Source organism: Vitis riparia, chromosome 15 (genome assembly GCF_004353265.1).
Source record: "Vitis riparia cultivar Riparia Gloire de Montpellier isolate 1030 chromosome 15, EGFV_Vit.rip_1.0, whole genome shotgun sequence".
NCBI classification, from domain to species: domain Eukaryota; kingdom Viridiplantae; phylum Streptophyta; class Magnoliopsida; order Vitales; family Vitaceae; genus Vitis; species Vitis riparia.
Window position 1 is genome coordinate 3,413,204 of NC_048445.1, and position 14,252 is coordinate 3,427,455.

At 35.7% G+C, this 14,252-nt stretch overlaps 1 protein-coding gene and 1 long non-coding RNA gene across 2 annotated transcripts; both read left to right on the plus strand.

The window, feature by feature from the left end:
• The first annotated feature begins 2,299 nt into the window (after positions 1-2,299).
• LOC117932255 (auxin response factor 18) lies at positions 2,300-7,096 on the plus strand. The gene is made up of 14 exons (XM_034853404.1): positions 2,300-2,849; positions 3,258-3,373; positions 3,504-3,599; positions 3,695-3,751; positions 3,980-4,132; positions 4,227-4,311; positions 4,493-4,583; positions 4,698-4,862; positions 4,950-5,063; positions 5,152-5,224; positions 5,314-5,461; positions 5,552-6,183; positions 6,301-6,488; positions 6,576-7,096. Exons 1-14 carry the CDS (start codon positions 2,810-2,812, stop codon positions 6,721-6,723), a joined length of 2,106 nt encoding a protein of 701 aa, XP_034709295.1. The 5' UTR covers positions 2,300-2,809; the 3' UTR covers positions 6,724-7,096.
• Positions 7,097-8,998: 1,902 nt separating this feature from the next.
• On the plus strand, positions 8,999-13,844 carry LOC117932298. Its single transcript, XR_004654131.1, has 5 exons — positions 8,999-9,306; positions 11,328-11,703; positions 11,788-11,934; positions 12,662-12,767; positions 13,603-13,844. It is a non-coding gene; the product is annotated as an uncharacterized LOC117932298 (long non-coding RNA).
• The last annotated feature ends 408 nt before the right edge of the window (positions 13,845-14,252 follow it).

Here is a 14,252-nt window from a genome sequence, read left to right on the forward strand (position 1 = left end):
ATATCCGAGAATAAATTTGAGTCTCATATAATAATTTATCTAGTACCCTATATATGTTATCCTAGACACAATGTATATATTCTTTTTTGTAAAAGTCCATCAAATGGTAAGAATGCGATATTCCTCGGGATAAAAGGTGCTCACAAGTAGTTACTAAGAATATCGGTAATGCATTTACATTTATATAATAGTTTTTTAGGTTAATATGTTCATGTCATTTATTATTTTAAAATTTCATGTTCTATGTAACATTACTATTGATTTTTCATTGAACATTTTTTAATGTGTCATCCTAAGAGTGATTTCTTTATTGCATGATTATGGAAACCATATTAGTGAAAGGAATGTGTCCAATTCAAACAATTAGGGTTTACTATTCAAACATTTCACTATCACATTCCTTTGATATAATCCACTTGCTTTTTATAAACAAACAAGAAAAATATAATAAATTGTTAGGTTATTGAAAAGGAGTTGCTTGTGTGTCCCATGATTTGAAACAATCCCATAAATTTGATTTCATTCCATGTGAAATCATCCATACCAACTTCGAATCCTTTTCAAATTAATGTTAAAAATGTCAAGAAAATGAACTCTCGTGTTTACATTTTAAGTGTAATATAAACTTAGTAGGTCTTATTTTTATTTTTCATTTTTAGGTAATGTTGTATATTTTTAATTCAAAATAGTTTCATATTTTTTCAAATATTTTGATTGGGATATTCAAAAAATAAATCATTATTTAAATCCAAAAGAATATATATACCCCTTTATTAAATAATCAAAATAAATAATTTCTAATAATAAACTAAATAAAAAAATCATCAGACAAATACTGTGGATAATAATTGTTCAAGGAACCGTTACGATGTTTGGTCATTTGTCGCTCTCTTATTCTTTTTCTTAAAAAATAAATAAAAAAATATATTTAAAAAAAAAAAAAAAGGAAAAAAGGGAAATGTATGCTGGGGCCAAGGCATTTCTTGGATTGTTTAAGACTTGGAAACAGAATGTCCTGGTTGGAAGAAGGCCGGCTAGTGGGTTCACGCCACGTGTGTACGACAATGACCAGACCACGTGGAGACGCCTTAATGTGGTTTTTTCTTGCTGACGTGTACCCCTGGACCACCTAACTGTTCCCTCAGATGCCGATATTGTATATTTATATATAATTAAGTTAATGCTTTTTCTGAATCACCTTCCCACGCTCCTCCCTCGGAGTGTAAGTGCCACCTCCCAATCCACCCTCCACGTGACTACTCCACGTCACCCGTATGTCATCTGTTATTATGACGTGGCACAACTACAGAATTAATGAAAGTATTGAAAAACATTATGTCACGGTGGGTAGGTTTGATCCAGGAGTGATCGTCCAAAAAAGTGTTTTTATAAATAACACATATATAAATAAATAGCATTTTTATTATAAATATTTTTTGAAACAATTAATTAATGTTTAAATATATATTAAAATGTATTAATTAAATAAATAATAAAAAATAATTTTTAATATACAATTTGAAAATCATTAATAATAATAAAAAAATATTTTTGTTTCTAATTTAGATTAGTATGATTAGTTTCATGTTGACTTATTTTTCACATTTGATTTGATTTTTATTATTATAATATGGTTTTTTTCCTCTTCCACCATTATAATGGACAAGAAAGATAAGACATTTAATTAAATTTTAACTTAAGGTAATTATATATATATAATATTTAAAGGAAATATTAGCCGGATACTCCTTTAAAGGATATGATTCCAATTTTTTTGAGATGCCTTATAAATTTTTATTATTAATCAAGTACACACTTAGATTATCTCTTAGAAATATGTAACAATATCATATATATATATATATATATATATATATATATCAATAAATACAAATCAACATCTACATGTAAATGTTAACGGTAAATTACATTTAAAACAAAATTATATTTTGTATCAACTAATATATTAATACATAATAATACGTAGAATTCATGTCTAATTTCACTTATTAATTTAGTATATCATATCGATATATTAGCAACATCGATTAATATTGAAATTCATATCTAGATTAATCGATATAAGAATGTTTGATAACTTGAGAATAATTTTTTTTTATGATATATGTGTATATATATATATATATATATATATATATTTAATTATCATTTTATTAATATTCAATAAGTGTAAGATGACAATGTCACGTTACCTAAACATAATATTAGAAGATATTTTTTTTCCAAGTTAAAATATCGAGGGGAAAAAGAAAAGAAAGGAAAAAGAGATGAGAAGAGAAGGGAGAGGAAGAGAGAAAGGCAAGAAGGTAGAGAGAGAAGGTGTGGGTGGGGGCGTATAATATGACATTCAGAAAGCGGTTTTGGGGATTTGGTAACGTGGATTCAGGGCTTTGAGAGCAACACATGATAAAGAGATGAAGGAACGCTGTTGAAGGGGAAGGAGAAGGTGAAGCTCCGGAAGAAGAAGAAGAAGAAGAAGAACCAGAAACCACCAGCGGTTTTTACCAGCTGAGAGAAGGCGGTTTTTCAGGTTTCTGACCCAGAGAAGACAAACCACAAGCGGTTTTGTAACTGACCCATCATCTATAACAGTCGTTTCAGACCACCACCACCACCTCCTTCTCTCTCATAATCAACACTTGCTCTCTTTAACGCTTAGCACTTTTTTTTCTTTCTTTTCTTAACTTCTCTTTGATGGTTCATAAATGGGTTAGTGTCCACTGGTGCTGGCTCTGTATTTGAAGCTCACTGAACCGTCACTTTTGGGAGCTTTGCTTCGTGGGTTTTCATGGCGCATGGGAATAATATCAGAGGCGGTCTCGAGCCAGGTGAAATGTCGTACTTTAGTCCGCTGTTTGGTTCCCGAGAAAACTGGAGGGAAAATGGAAGCACAAGGATTATGATGTTTTTTTAATACTAGCTTTTTGAGGTTGCATTTTTTTTGGGGTTTCCGGGTGACCGAGAAACGGGTACACTTGTTTGGTTGCCGAGAAAGTGTGGGAAAATTTCTAGATTTTTCGTCATGCAGCATCCAAGAGAAGTAACGTGTGAACTCTACCGAGCTTCTGGTTGGCCGTTTTTCATTTTTTGGGAAGCCCAAACAACATAGACCCCAAGCTTCAGCCTTCAAAACTCTGTTTTCCTCCATTTTTCCCTTCTGTTTTCTCAGCAACCAAACGTCGTGTCTACTTCCTTGTAGCTCCTTTGTTTGAGAAAAAAATTTCTGGGCTTTGTAGGTTTGGAAAACGATCATCTGTTTACGGAGCTATGGAGGGCATGTGCTGGTCCTTTGGTTGATGTTCCTAAGCCTCATGAGAGAGTTTTCTACTTCCCCCAAGGTCATATGGAACAAGTAAGCTTTTTCTGTTTTTGCAAATTTTCTTGTAATTTTCTTTTCCTCCGCTTTCTTTGTTTTCAACGGATCGAAATCTGCGGCCTATGTGTATGTGTTGTTTGTGAGATTTGCAATGATTGGTGTGCAGTTACAAGCCTCTACGAATCAGGGGCTGGATCAGAGGATTCCTTTGTTCAATCTTCCTTCAAAGATCCTTTGTCGTGTTGTTCACACCCGGTTACTGGTGTGTTTCTGTTTCTCATTTAGGTTTCTATTTTGTCTCTGCAATTTTTTTCTCCTTCTAATTTTTAAATTATTGTTGGTTAATTCAATTAATAGGCAGAACAAGAAACAGACGAAGTTTATGCACAGATCACTTTACAGCCAGAAGCAGATGTAAGAAAATATGTTGATTTGTCTCTCTCTATCCCTTTTTTTGGTTGCCGGGAAAACTGAGGGAAATAAAAGTTTTAGTCTTATTTTCTTTTCTCAGGTCCTGAATAATGTAGAATATAGTATTCCAGGAATTTAATTTACTTCTCTTTCTCTTACATTCTGGGCAACCAAGCAGAGTCCCAAATCGGAAATTACTTCATATCTAATTCGGTTATGGTAATAATGCAGCAAACAGAGCCTAAGAGTCCTGATTCATGCCCTGATGAGGCTCCAAAACAAACCGTTCATTCATTTTGCAAGATTTTAACGGCCTCTGATACAAGCACACATGGGGGGTTTTCTGTTCTCCGTAAGCATGCCAATGAATGCTTGCCTCCATTGGTAATCTTTCCTTTATTGTCATGGTATTGAATTTCTTTGTTGTGAAATTTCATTGAAATTTTTTCATATGAAGTGCTGAATTTTCTTTTGTTAGGATATGAGCCAAGCAACCCCAACTCAGGAATTAGTTGCTAGAGATCTACATGGATATGAGTGGCGATTTAAGCATATATTTAGAGGTGACCCATTAGAGTAATTGCAAATCTGTTTGTGTTTTATTAATTTTGTTTTCTTGAATTAGACGGTGATCGAACTATTTCTCATGGTGAACTGTTTTAGTTAGGCTTGTTCAAAATTTGAAACTGAACCCATACCATTGTTTGCTGCCTGTTGCATTTCTTCTTTGTGCAAAACAATCAGGTCAACCCCGGAGACATTTGCTTACAACAGGATGGAGTACTTTTGTCACTTCAAAGAGGCTAGTTGCTGGGGATGCCTTTGTGTTTCTGAGGTATCAAGCAATATAGGTTATATGTTTTGCCTTTTAGGTTTCCGATTTAGTAAAATCATGGCGATTTAATTATTGTTTATTTGATTTTCTTATATACAATAAACTGTTGCATAGAGGTGATAATGGAGAGTTGCGAGTTGGGGTTCGCCGTCTTGCTCGTCAACAGAGCCCCATGCCTTCATCTGTCATATCAAGCCAGAGCATGCATCTAGGAGTGCTTGCTACTGCATCTCATGCTGTTACCACCCAGACCCTCTTTGTTGTTTACTACAAGCCAAGGTTTGGTTGATGTCTTTGTCTTTTCTCAATGGGCATTATGTGTAGTTTATATTGTCCCGTCTATCTTAGCCTCATATTATTGTTCAGGACAAGCCAATTCATTATTAGCTTAAACAAATACTTGGAAGCTGTTAACTATGGCTTTGCAGTTGGCATGCGCTTCAAAATGAGATTTGAGGGAGAAGATTCTCCTGAAAGAAGGTATCTCAATAGCTCATTTTGTTTATTTTTATATTTATATTTTTTATTGATTTGTTTTATGTTTATGTTGTCGGGTTTGCTTGGTTAGGTTCACAGGCACCATAGTTGGAATTGGAGACATTTCTCCACAGTGGTCAAATTCTAAATGGCGTTCATTGAAGGTGGAGAAAATTTGGTTCTTGACATATAAATTTCAACTTATTTATTATTATTATTTTTTATGCTTTTCTCAAATTATTTCTCCTTGCAGATTCAATGGGATGAACCTGCAACAATTCAAAGACCAGAGAGGGTTTCTTCATGGGATATAGAGCCTTTTGTAGCTTCTGCTTCATTAAACCTTACTCAACCACCAGTAAAGATCAAGAGGCCCAGACCTCTTGATCTTCCAGTTGCTGGTAGGAGAAACTTTTGCCTTAGTTATTCTTTGAACTACAGTTGGGTTTGTTAATTTAACCCCTTTTTTTTTTCCATTTATTGGAATACAGAAAATACTTCCAGTTCAGTTCCTTCCCCTTTCTGGTATGCTGGATCATCCCCATCTCATGAATTAACCCAGTTAGGTGGTGTGACTGAAGTCCAAAGCAGTGAAAGCCAGGTACTCTGGCCTCCGAAGCCAAAAGAAATTAATGGCAATGTCATCCACAACAGCAACTGTGGCAGCTCCATCGGGCGGCCCGAAGGCATATGGTCTTCTTCTTCTTCAGTGAACGTCTCTTTAAACCTGTTCCAGGACCTAACAGAAGACAGCAAAACTGTGTCAACACGATCTATTCTACCTGGCTTTAACACTTCTTTGTCATCAAGGCCTAACAATGGCCTAATATCTGATCAGGTTGAAAAAGGGAAACGAATTGAAGCTTCTATTGGCTGCCGGTTGTTTGGGATTGATCTGACAAACAACTCTAAGGCCACTGCTCTTCTGGAGATGTCATGTCCAAGCATCACGTCCAGCAGTGTCAAGGGACCCATTTTAGCTGTTGTTTCTGAAGCTGATAGGATCCAGAATTTGGATGTGTCGAAATCCTCAAATGAGCAAAAACAAGTTGTACCAGAGGCATCTCAAAAGGAGACACAGGGCAGGCAGAGTTGCACTCCTTCCTCAAGGACACGTACTAAGGTGAAAGCCAAACCATGTAAAACTACATGCTGGTTCTCTTTGGATGTTTGAATGTTTCAATGTGTTTTTACTGTTAATTTCCAATGAAAATAATATTTTTTTGTGATGTTTGAGAAGGTGCAAATGCAAGGAGTAGCAGTTGGTCGTGCTGTTGACTTGACTGCATTGGAAGGATATGATGAGCTTATAAGTGAGCTGGAGAAAATGTTCGAGATCAAAGGAGAGCTTTGCCCTCGGAATAAATGGGAAGTTGTTTTCACTGATGATGAAGGAGATATGATGCTTGTGGGTGATGATCCATGGCAGTAAGTAACCCAAGAAATTTGTTCCTTCTCTTTCTACCCCCATTGGAACCTGAAATTCAAGTCCCTTTTCCTTTCCTTGAATTGCAGGGAATTCTGTAAGATGGTGAGAAAGATCTTCATATATTCTAGCGAGGAAGTAAAAAAGATGAGTCCAAGATGCAAGCTTTCTGCATCATCTTTAGATGGTGAAGGAACAGTTATAAGCTTGGATTCAGAGTTAAGAACTGAACCATAGAAGTTAAGTTCCTTTTTTTGTTTGTGCTTTTTCCTTTTGGGGGTCATTTTTAAGAGTTGTTTTCCTTTTCTTCTGTTTTTTTTTTTTGTGGTGGGGAGGAGGTGTTTGTGTGTTTGGTCTTGGGGCATTCAGGTTGGGTTGTTGGCGTTTGCTCAGTTTTTTTGGAGCTTCTTCAGTGACAGCAGTATATAGATTGGCTTCCGAGGCAAGGGGTAGACTTTTTCATGTTACACTAGGGAACATTTAGCCGAGCTTAGAAATGGAATTTGTGAATACCTTGTTTGTGGGGGGTGGACAATCAACCTGTAAAATATGCATAATATATATATGTTCTGTGCTTGTTCTAATGGTAATCTAGTTGGTTTCTTCCCGAGTGGAAATCTCCTCATTTTCCGTAAAAGCTATAATATTTTCTTTTGTCAAATTTTCATGGGGTTTGGCATGTATGATATGATATGATAACTCCCATGGACCCTTTGTAGGGGACCTGATATCGACAAATTTTCAGTGACAAATAATGCCATTGTCGCCTGTGTGCAAGTCAAAACTCATTGCTCTCTAGCGTCTCACAGGGAAGCTAGTACCATCTCTTCATCTTTATCCAGCCTGTTAGGAGGACCCTCTTCATGGGGCATTGCTCCTGCGCATTTGCACATGGAACCACACATTAGCCCTCGACATCTTCGTCATCATGGGCTCTTCCACATGGGGTCACTTGCTAAGCTTTCTCATTTTCATCACTGGTTCACAAGATGGCTTTTTACTATCAAAGTCTTTTGATGCTCCATGTTTAGGGTTTTGGAATGTGTGGATCTTATCTGGTTGTAAAGAAGCAGTTGGGGGATGCTGACATGAATGAATGAGAGAGAGAGGGGTTCAATTTGTATTTGCTCTCCTTGTTGTCTTCAATCTGGAGACAAGGGTTGTTTTCACAAAGATCGTTTCTTCAAAAGGAAGCAGTTCAAGCTTTGGAAAGTTACTTTAGAACGGTGCGTAAAATCCATATGACAGTGACATTGGAGGATACTGGAAGTCCACTATACGGATAGAAATGAAGCCACTCACACATCTAATACCCAACTAAATTCTACAAGACAGACCATTCTACCTAGTAATAATGCTATACAGTATACATTCTCTCATAATGGGTGGTTTGAAATAAGGGAAATTTGGAGAATCCTAGAATGAAAAGAGTGAGGGAGATGGCATACTGTAGGTGGTAGGGTAGCAGTTACACTAGACATGCTTACAAGGTGAGAAAAATTATATATTTGCCTAGAAATGAGAGATGTCCCGGTTCACCTGGATCTGGGTCTTGGGTGTCAGCATATGGGGGCCCCTTGGCTGGTGGGCACAGTGGAGAGCAGATCACCTCACAACCGAATGGGCAAGTCAACCATGTCCTCACTCTCCTCTCATCATGGAAAATCCTCTACTCGCCCATCTGTATCATATCAAATGTGATGACACTACCTATAAGACCCCATAAAGATAGTGTCCAGCTATACCATCAAATCGGTAGAAGCCGCCTGATTATTTTAATCTCATTTATTTACCTTCTTTTATGTTAATCATATTTGTTTGTATCCCCCATTCAACAATTCAAATTTAGATTTCAACACATACCATTATGATACTTACTTAACATGAGTCTCTTCTCTTATTCATAAAAGAGGTTCATTCAGTTCTAATTTATCAAAGAATTTTTATTCATTTACAAATTCCTAGGAGCTTCATTAAGTCATCAACCACCAAATAATTTCCATTGATTAGTTGCCATCAGTCTCATTCTTATAAAAATTAAGAGTTCTTCTTCCGGTTTGTCCTGAATTGTTCATCAAATCATTCACTTTAAAATAATTGAAACTCTTGACGATTATAGTACTTTCCAAAATAAAAATATTTTACTAAAACAAGAAATAATGTCACGGGTTTTATTGGATAAGATGTCGTACGGAATGATTGGACTCCTTTTATTTTCCCACATTAGTTTCATGCATAATAATTACCCATTATGACATGTCTTGAATCATATGGTATAATGAAAAATTACCCAAATCCATTTAAAAAAAAAAATATAATATTAAAATTTATCTAATAAGCTCCCAAATACAAATTTTTTTATAATACAGTGTTTAAAATTTAAAATTTAATTACGAGGATCCGACAAGATACCCAATTTTAGTGGGCAATAACTCTACCTTCTTTTATGTAATACCATATAAAAATTAGGGATACAATTTGGACGGACCGACTTGATTCAAACCAAATACAACTTAACATTTGAGTACACTTAGACAATTATTTTCAATACTTGAATTTGATTTGGGTTAGGTTTATACTAGGGTTGAGTTGATTTGATCCCAATGTCCCCGATTTCATTTTGAATAATCCAAACTCAATTTCATTAATTTTGTAAATATTACTTGTAATTATCTCATTCATTTTTTCCAGAAAAGAAATTTGCAAATTTGTTAGAGATGTGGGAAATTTGTTCTATTATGGTTTATGGGGGAAACTGAAAAGGGTTTATACCCTTCGTTTCTTTCTGATAGCAGCATCTTGCATTTGCAATAATGTCAAGTAAGATTCTTACCTTAAAACCTCCTATTTGTTCTTTACATATGGTTTTTATGGATGCTGATTTGTGAATGGTTTCTGTGTATTTGTGGTAATGATAGGCACTGTAAACCCAAATCCTTGAAAAACGGAAGTTCAGATCGTTTCTACCATTTTCTTCCCTTCCCCTTGCAGTTTTTGCGATTCAAATTGAGTATAGCAGATGTAGCTCGGATTGTTTATTTAATCACACCATTTTTTTTTTATCCCTCATAGATATGCTTAATGATTTAAAAGAAACCCTAGTTGCAATACCCTTATTGCATATTTGGGATTGTGGGTATGCAAATTTGAAGCCAACCCCTTTAATCCTTATGCTCTTTATGCTTTTTTTTTAGGAAGATATGATACTGAATTTGCCACTGGATGTGTAGTATAAATGAATGCCAAGGATGGGTTCCTTGTATAGGCTAGATAGAGTATGGATATGTTGGTGGCAGCAAGGTCCCATGTGTTGTGATGACACTCTTAGCTGAAGACCACCCTCTTCAGATATTGGGCCATACTCCATGTTCACAAAGGGGGGGTCCAATCTCAATCTCCAATCATGCCTGGGGTTCATCAATTGATCATTCATATTCCTTGTTACAGACCCTCTTGGAGGCAAAAGGATGCTGCCATATTGAGTATTTCCCTTCAATAATTCAAATCCAGATGGAACCATCATCCTTCTTGGCTTCTAAGGGGTTCTGCACTCATACAACTCTTTCTTCTAGTTAAAAATCATACCCAAGTCAACAGAGCCATAGTTCCATCATTATTTTTTTCTTTTTCTTTTTCCCTTTTTTTTCCCCCTTTTTTTCTGTGTTGTGAGATTGGATTATCTTGGTTTTCTGATTTCAGTTATCTGCTATGAGAACATGTATGATGGGAGTTGTAGACTTTACAGTTTTGTGTATAATTGTATCTCTTTTGGCCTAATGAAGAGGACAGTAGCTCAATGTTCCTTGGAAAACAATGAGGTACAAAACCTCAAAAGAAAGGTAGAAAATTAGTCAGCAATCAATTGGCAATCTCTGTTTTCCAGTTATTCCTGTATCCTTGATTGGATGAATACAAGGTTAAGTATGACTTTGGGGCTTGTTTTGTTGGTCTCCACTAACTAGAGTGGTCCAAAAGGAAATACAAGAGGAGGCCTTGTTTTGCCCTCAAGAAAGGGCAAATGGGTGGTCTGGGTTGGGCCTATACATTATGCCACAAATTCTTAGAGAGCAGTGGAGCATAGACACAACACTTGAACAATGAAGTACTTGTTGCTCAATAAACCAAGGAAAATTATTTCAATTATCATGCTCTTAAGATTGTGACTGATGATCTGATTTCCTGTTTTTATGGTCTTCAATATAATAATACATTGCGTCTTTGTGAGGATTGTTCAAGGGTGAGTTTGTGAAAACACTTGAACAATTAAGTATTCTCTGTTTAATAAAACCATCTTAACTACCATGCTGTTATGATGTTTGACTGATGATCTGATTTCCGGTTTTTATGGTCTTCAATTATTTTGTCATGCATGATAAAATCCTGCAACTTTTTGAGGATTGGTAAAGATCAACATCATTGAAAAATCTGGAACATTTAAGTTTTCGTTAGTTTTCAACTATCATGCCTTGTGATGTTTTACACTTTCACTGATTATCTGATTTATTTTTATGGTCTTCAATTATGTAATCTTGTATAATAATTTGTCGTGACTTACTTTTCGTTTATTCACCTATCAGAAAAGAAAGATAATTTGTTGTGACTTTGTAACTAACGAAGCTAACACAGTGGCTTGAATTAAGATAGTTTCTTTCTAACAGAAGATTTCTGCTAAATCAATCGCTGTTATGTTGTCATATTCAAGTTAAATATGGTTCAAGTCAGAAGGAATAATTCACTTGAAGGCAGGCAAGCAAGCTTTCAAGCATTTTGAGATTTATCCATTTTGAACTTCATTACTATTCCTCCTGGGGATTCCTGATCCTTGGTTTCATCTTTTTTAGTGCAGATGTTCTTCCACTGCTTAATGGAATTGGAAAAATCCTTGACTTGAAGGGCTAGTTGACTTGTATTTGTAGCCAAGTGGACAGTGCCCCACAAGACTTATCTATAGACAGTTGATTAGTCCAATGCTACCAGCAATTATATCAAAGGAAAACCAAATGTTGCCCCATTTCTATATTTGGAGAAGTCCAACATCAATTGTTGTAGACCACAGGCTTCGTCCTCTGCTATGAAGAAGAAGTTGGCACTTAGTGGGAAATATTAAATATGATGAGGACTATTCACATGGTCTACTTGGTGTTTAGCTAGTTTACGTGATCGTCATCTGCGAATTAATGCCTCTTTTATTGTCATTTTGTCTGGATATACCAAGAGGTAAACCACTTGCCCATTTTCCCCTTCACGTCAGGATATGAAGAGTACTCGACTATCACAACTAGCATCATTTGTTGCTTGCAGGATCTTCTTTGACTGGGTCGATTAAGCATAGCTCTGCAGGTTGGTCAATTATCATATGTTTTGCTGCTTGGAGGGCATTTGAAATGAAGAAAGTTATCTGGGTTTGTGTTCTTCTACATGGCAGAAGAGTCGGCAACCTTGTTGAGGGTAAATTTTCTGCACGTCATTCATCATGTAAACTCATAATTGTTGGGATGATGACATTGAAAATGCACCTAAAGGCTTATCTTAAGTGTATGATTGACTCTCTGACAGATGTGGAAGCCTCTAATAGGCCTTGAAATGCTATGAAAACAAATGGACCATAGTTGAAACTAACTTATTGGGTAGCAAATCAGGTGATCACATGGTTCATTACTGAAGTTAAATCAGCCTGTCATCCACTAATTACTATATTTTAAAATGGGATGCATGTGATGATTATTGTCAATGAAAAGCAAATTTGATAAACCTCCAAATCAAATCACTTGTTTTTATCAATGGAAGTGGGGTTTTACCTATATGAGACAAAGCTAAATCATTCTCACTTTGATATGGTGATCTTGGGTTAGTATTAGAGTGTGATGTGTGGTACCTTTTTGAGCTCAGGTACATGGAAGAGGACCCCCCATCCAACCACCCTTGCAAAATGGATCTCCATGGTCATAGATTTCAAAATGAAATGTTCCATTATTGCTCTTGAGGAGTCACACTTTCAAATCTAGAATTCCCCTGTCTTTCTTCATTTCTCAGAGATAAACCCATTACACTTCATGCACTCTTTGTCCTTTTTGTCTGCATATATATATATATGTGTGTGTGTGTGTGTGTGTGTACATGGCTAAATGGGGGAAGTCATTATTCACTGATTTTGTACTTTTTCTTCTCTGAATAGGAAGAGGAAAATGGGAACTTTGGTTGTGAAGACTTGTTCTTAAAGATGGCTTCTAAGTCTAGATAAGGATGTGGTGGAACACTACAAATCAAAGGAGTGACAAAAGGTTCATCATTTCTTCTCTACTCAATCAATCTAATTTGGACATATGGTCTGTTTTTTTCACTTTGAAAATCACTCTGCCCTCTTTTTCTTTGCTTTGGACTATTGCCCTTGCTTGACTTGCATGCGCATGCCACAATTCTTTACTAATTTTACCAAGAAAGCCCAGTTTGGATAGCCTCTTAAATGCCTTAATGCTAGAGTCCATGACTCTGACGATGTTTGGATAGCACTCTCTGTGGGGCAAAGTAGTAATTGGGAGATAGATTTTCATTCAAGAGCACAATATCAACTAAATACAAAATAGTATTTTTTGTTTCGTTGCTTTACATTTTTGCAATGCTAAAAATAGAATTACCTTAAACAGGCCGTTGTAAAGCCTAATGTCTATTTTTGTAATGACTTATTGTCTTAATAATTAATTTCTTTTAGTAAAAATCAATTCATAAATATATATAATTTAATTTTTTTTTTGATCTTTTATGTAGGAATAGTAATGGGATGGATTTGAGATTTTGAAATAAACCAATTAGGAGCTATTTGAGACTTCTCTTTGGAAACTCCGATTGTATGAGAGTGATCACAAAATCGTAGTTAGTGATTACAAATTTAAATTTAAGTTTGAAATTGTAATTATAACTAAGGTTTTAGGAATTATTTTGGGAGGAGGTTTTTTTTCAAACATAGTATTTGGGCTCAAAACTCCATCAAGAAAACCTATTTGGCAAAAGAATCAACATGCTCTATGTCCTAGAAAATGGGAAAAATTTGTCGGAAAATCACTTTCAACATCTGTTGCGAAACACGGCGTCACGAGTAAACAGTATTCCGTATTCCAGGGGAGACTCATGGAAATAAAATTTTCTGTTACGGTGATGTGCGGATGACGAAATGGGATTTTGGAGCGACCTGTTTGGCAGGGCATTATATGAATAAAGAAAAGTTGATTTTCTGATAAAGCTGGTCATTTTCTCCCACGCACTAGCATCCTATGCTTCTTCTCAAGCCCACACCATTTGAGGGTGTTTTGACACGCGTCCTCATTTGAACGGTGGAGGGAGTGGGTGCACCCAACTAAAGGTGAGGCCTCTTCCACTTTACCTTGTTGCCATCTCATAAAAAAAGTTGAAACGTGAGACTAGTGGAATGTGTTATAATGATAATAAATTTTCAATTCATGATTTGTCAATCTTTGGATTTGACTTCTGGCTAAGAAAAATCAAGTGGTGGAAATATTTTATTGATGATATAGTAATTAGAATAAAATTTAATTGAACTTCACATTTTGGAGAAAAACAAAAAGGATTCTAATTTTGTTGGGTAGTCAAAAATAAAAGAAGGTTACAAGGCATCGAAAGTTTTAAAAAGCTCAAAAGACTCGTTTTAAAGCTCCATATGATCTTTTCTACTTCATTTGCCTAAATGTAAGACACACACACGCTATTTGTTTCACTTCACTACAGGAAAAATGACACGTCTGAGAAGGGTG

Coding starts and splice junctions, on each gene's coding strand:
- LOC117932255 (XM_034853404.1), top strand. CDS start 2,810: ATGGCGCATGGGAATAATATCAGAGGCGGTCTCGAGCCAG. Junction 3,752..3,979: donor CTTTACAGCCAGAAGCAGAT/GTAAGAAAATAT, acceptor GTAATAATGCAG/CAAACAGAGCCTAAGAGTCC. Junction 5,064..5,151: donor GAAGATTCTCCTGAAAGAAG/GTATCTCAATAG, acceptor TTGCTTGGTTAG/GTTCACAGGCACCATAGTTG.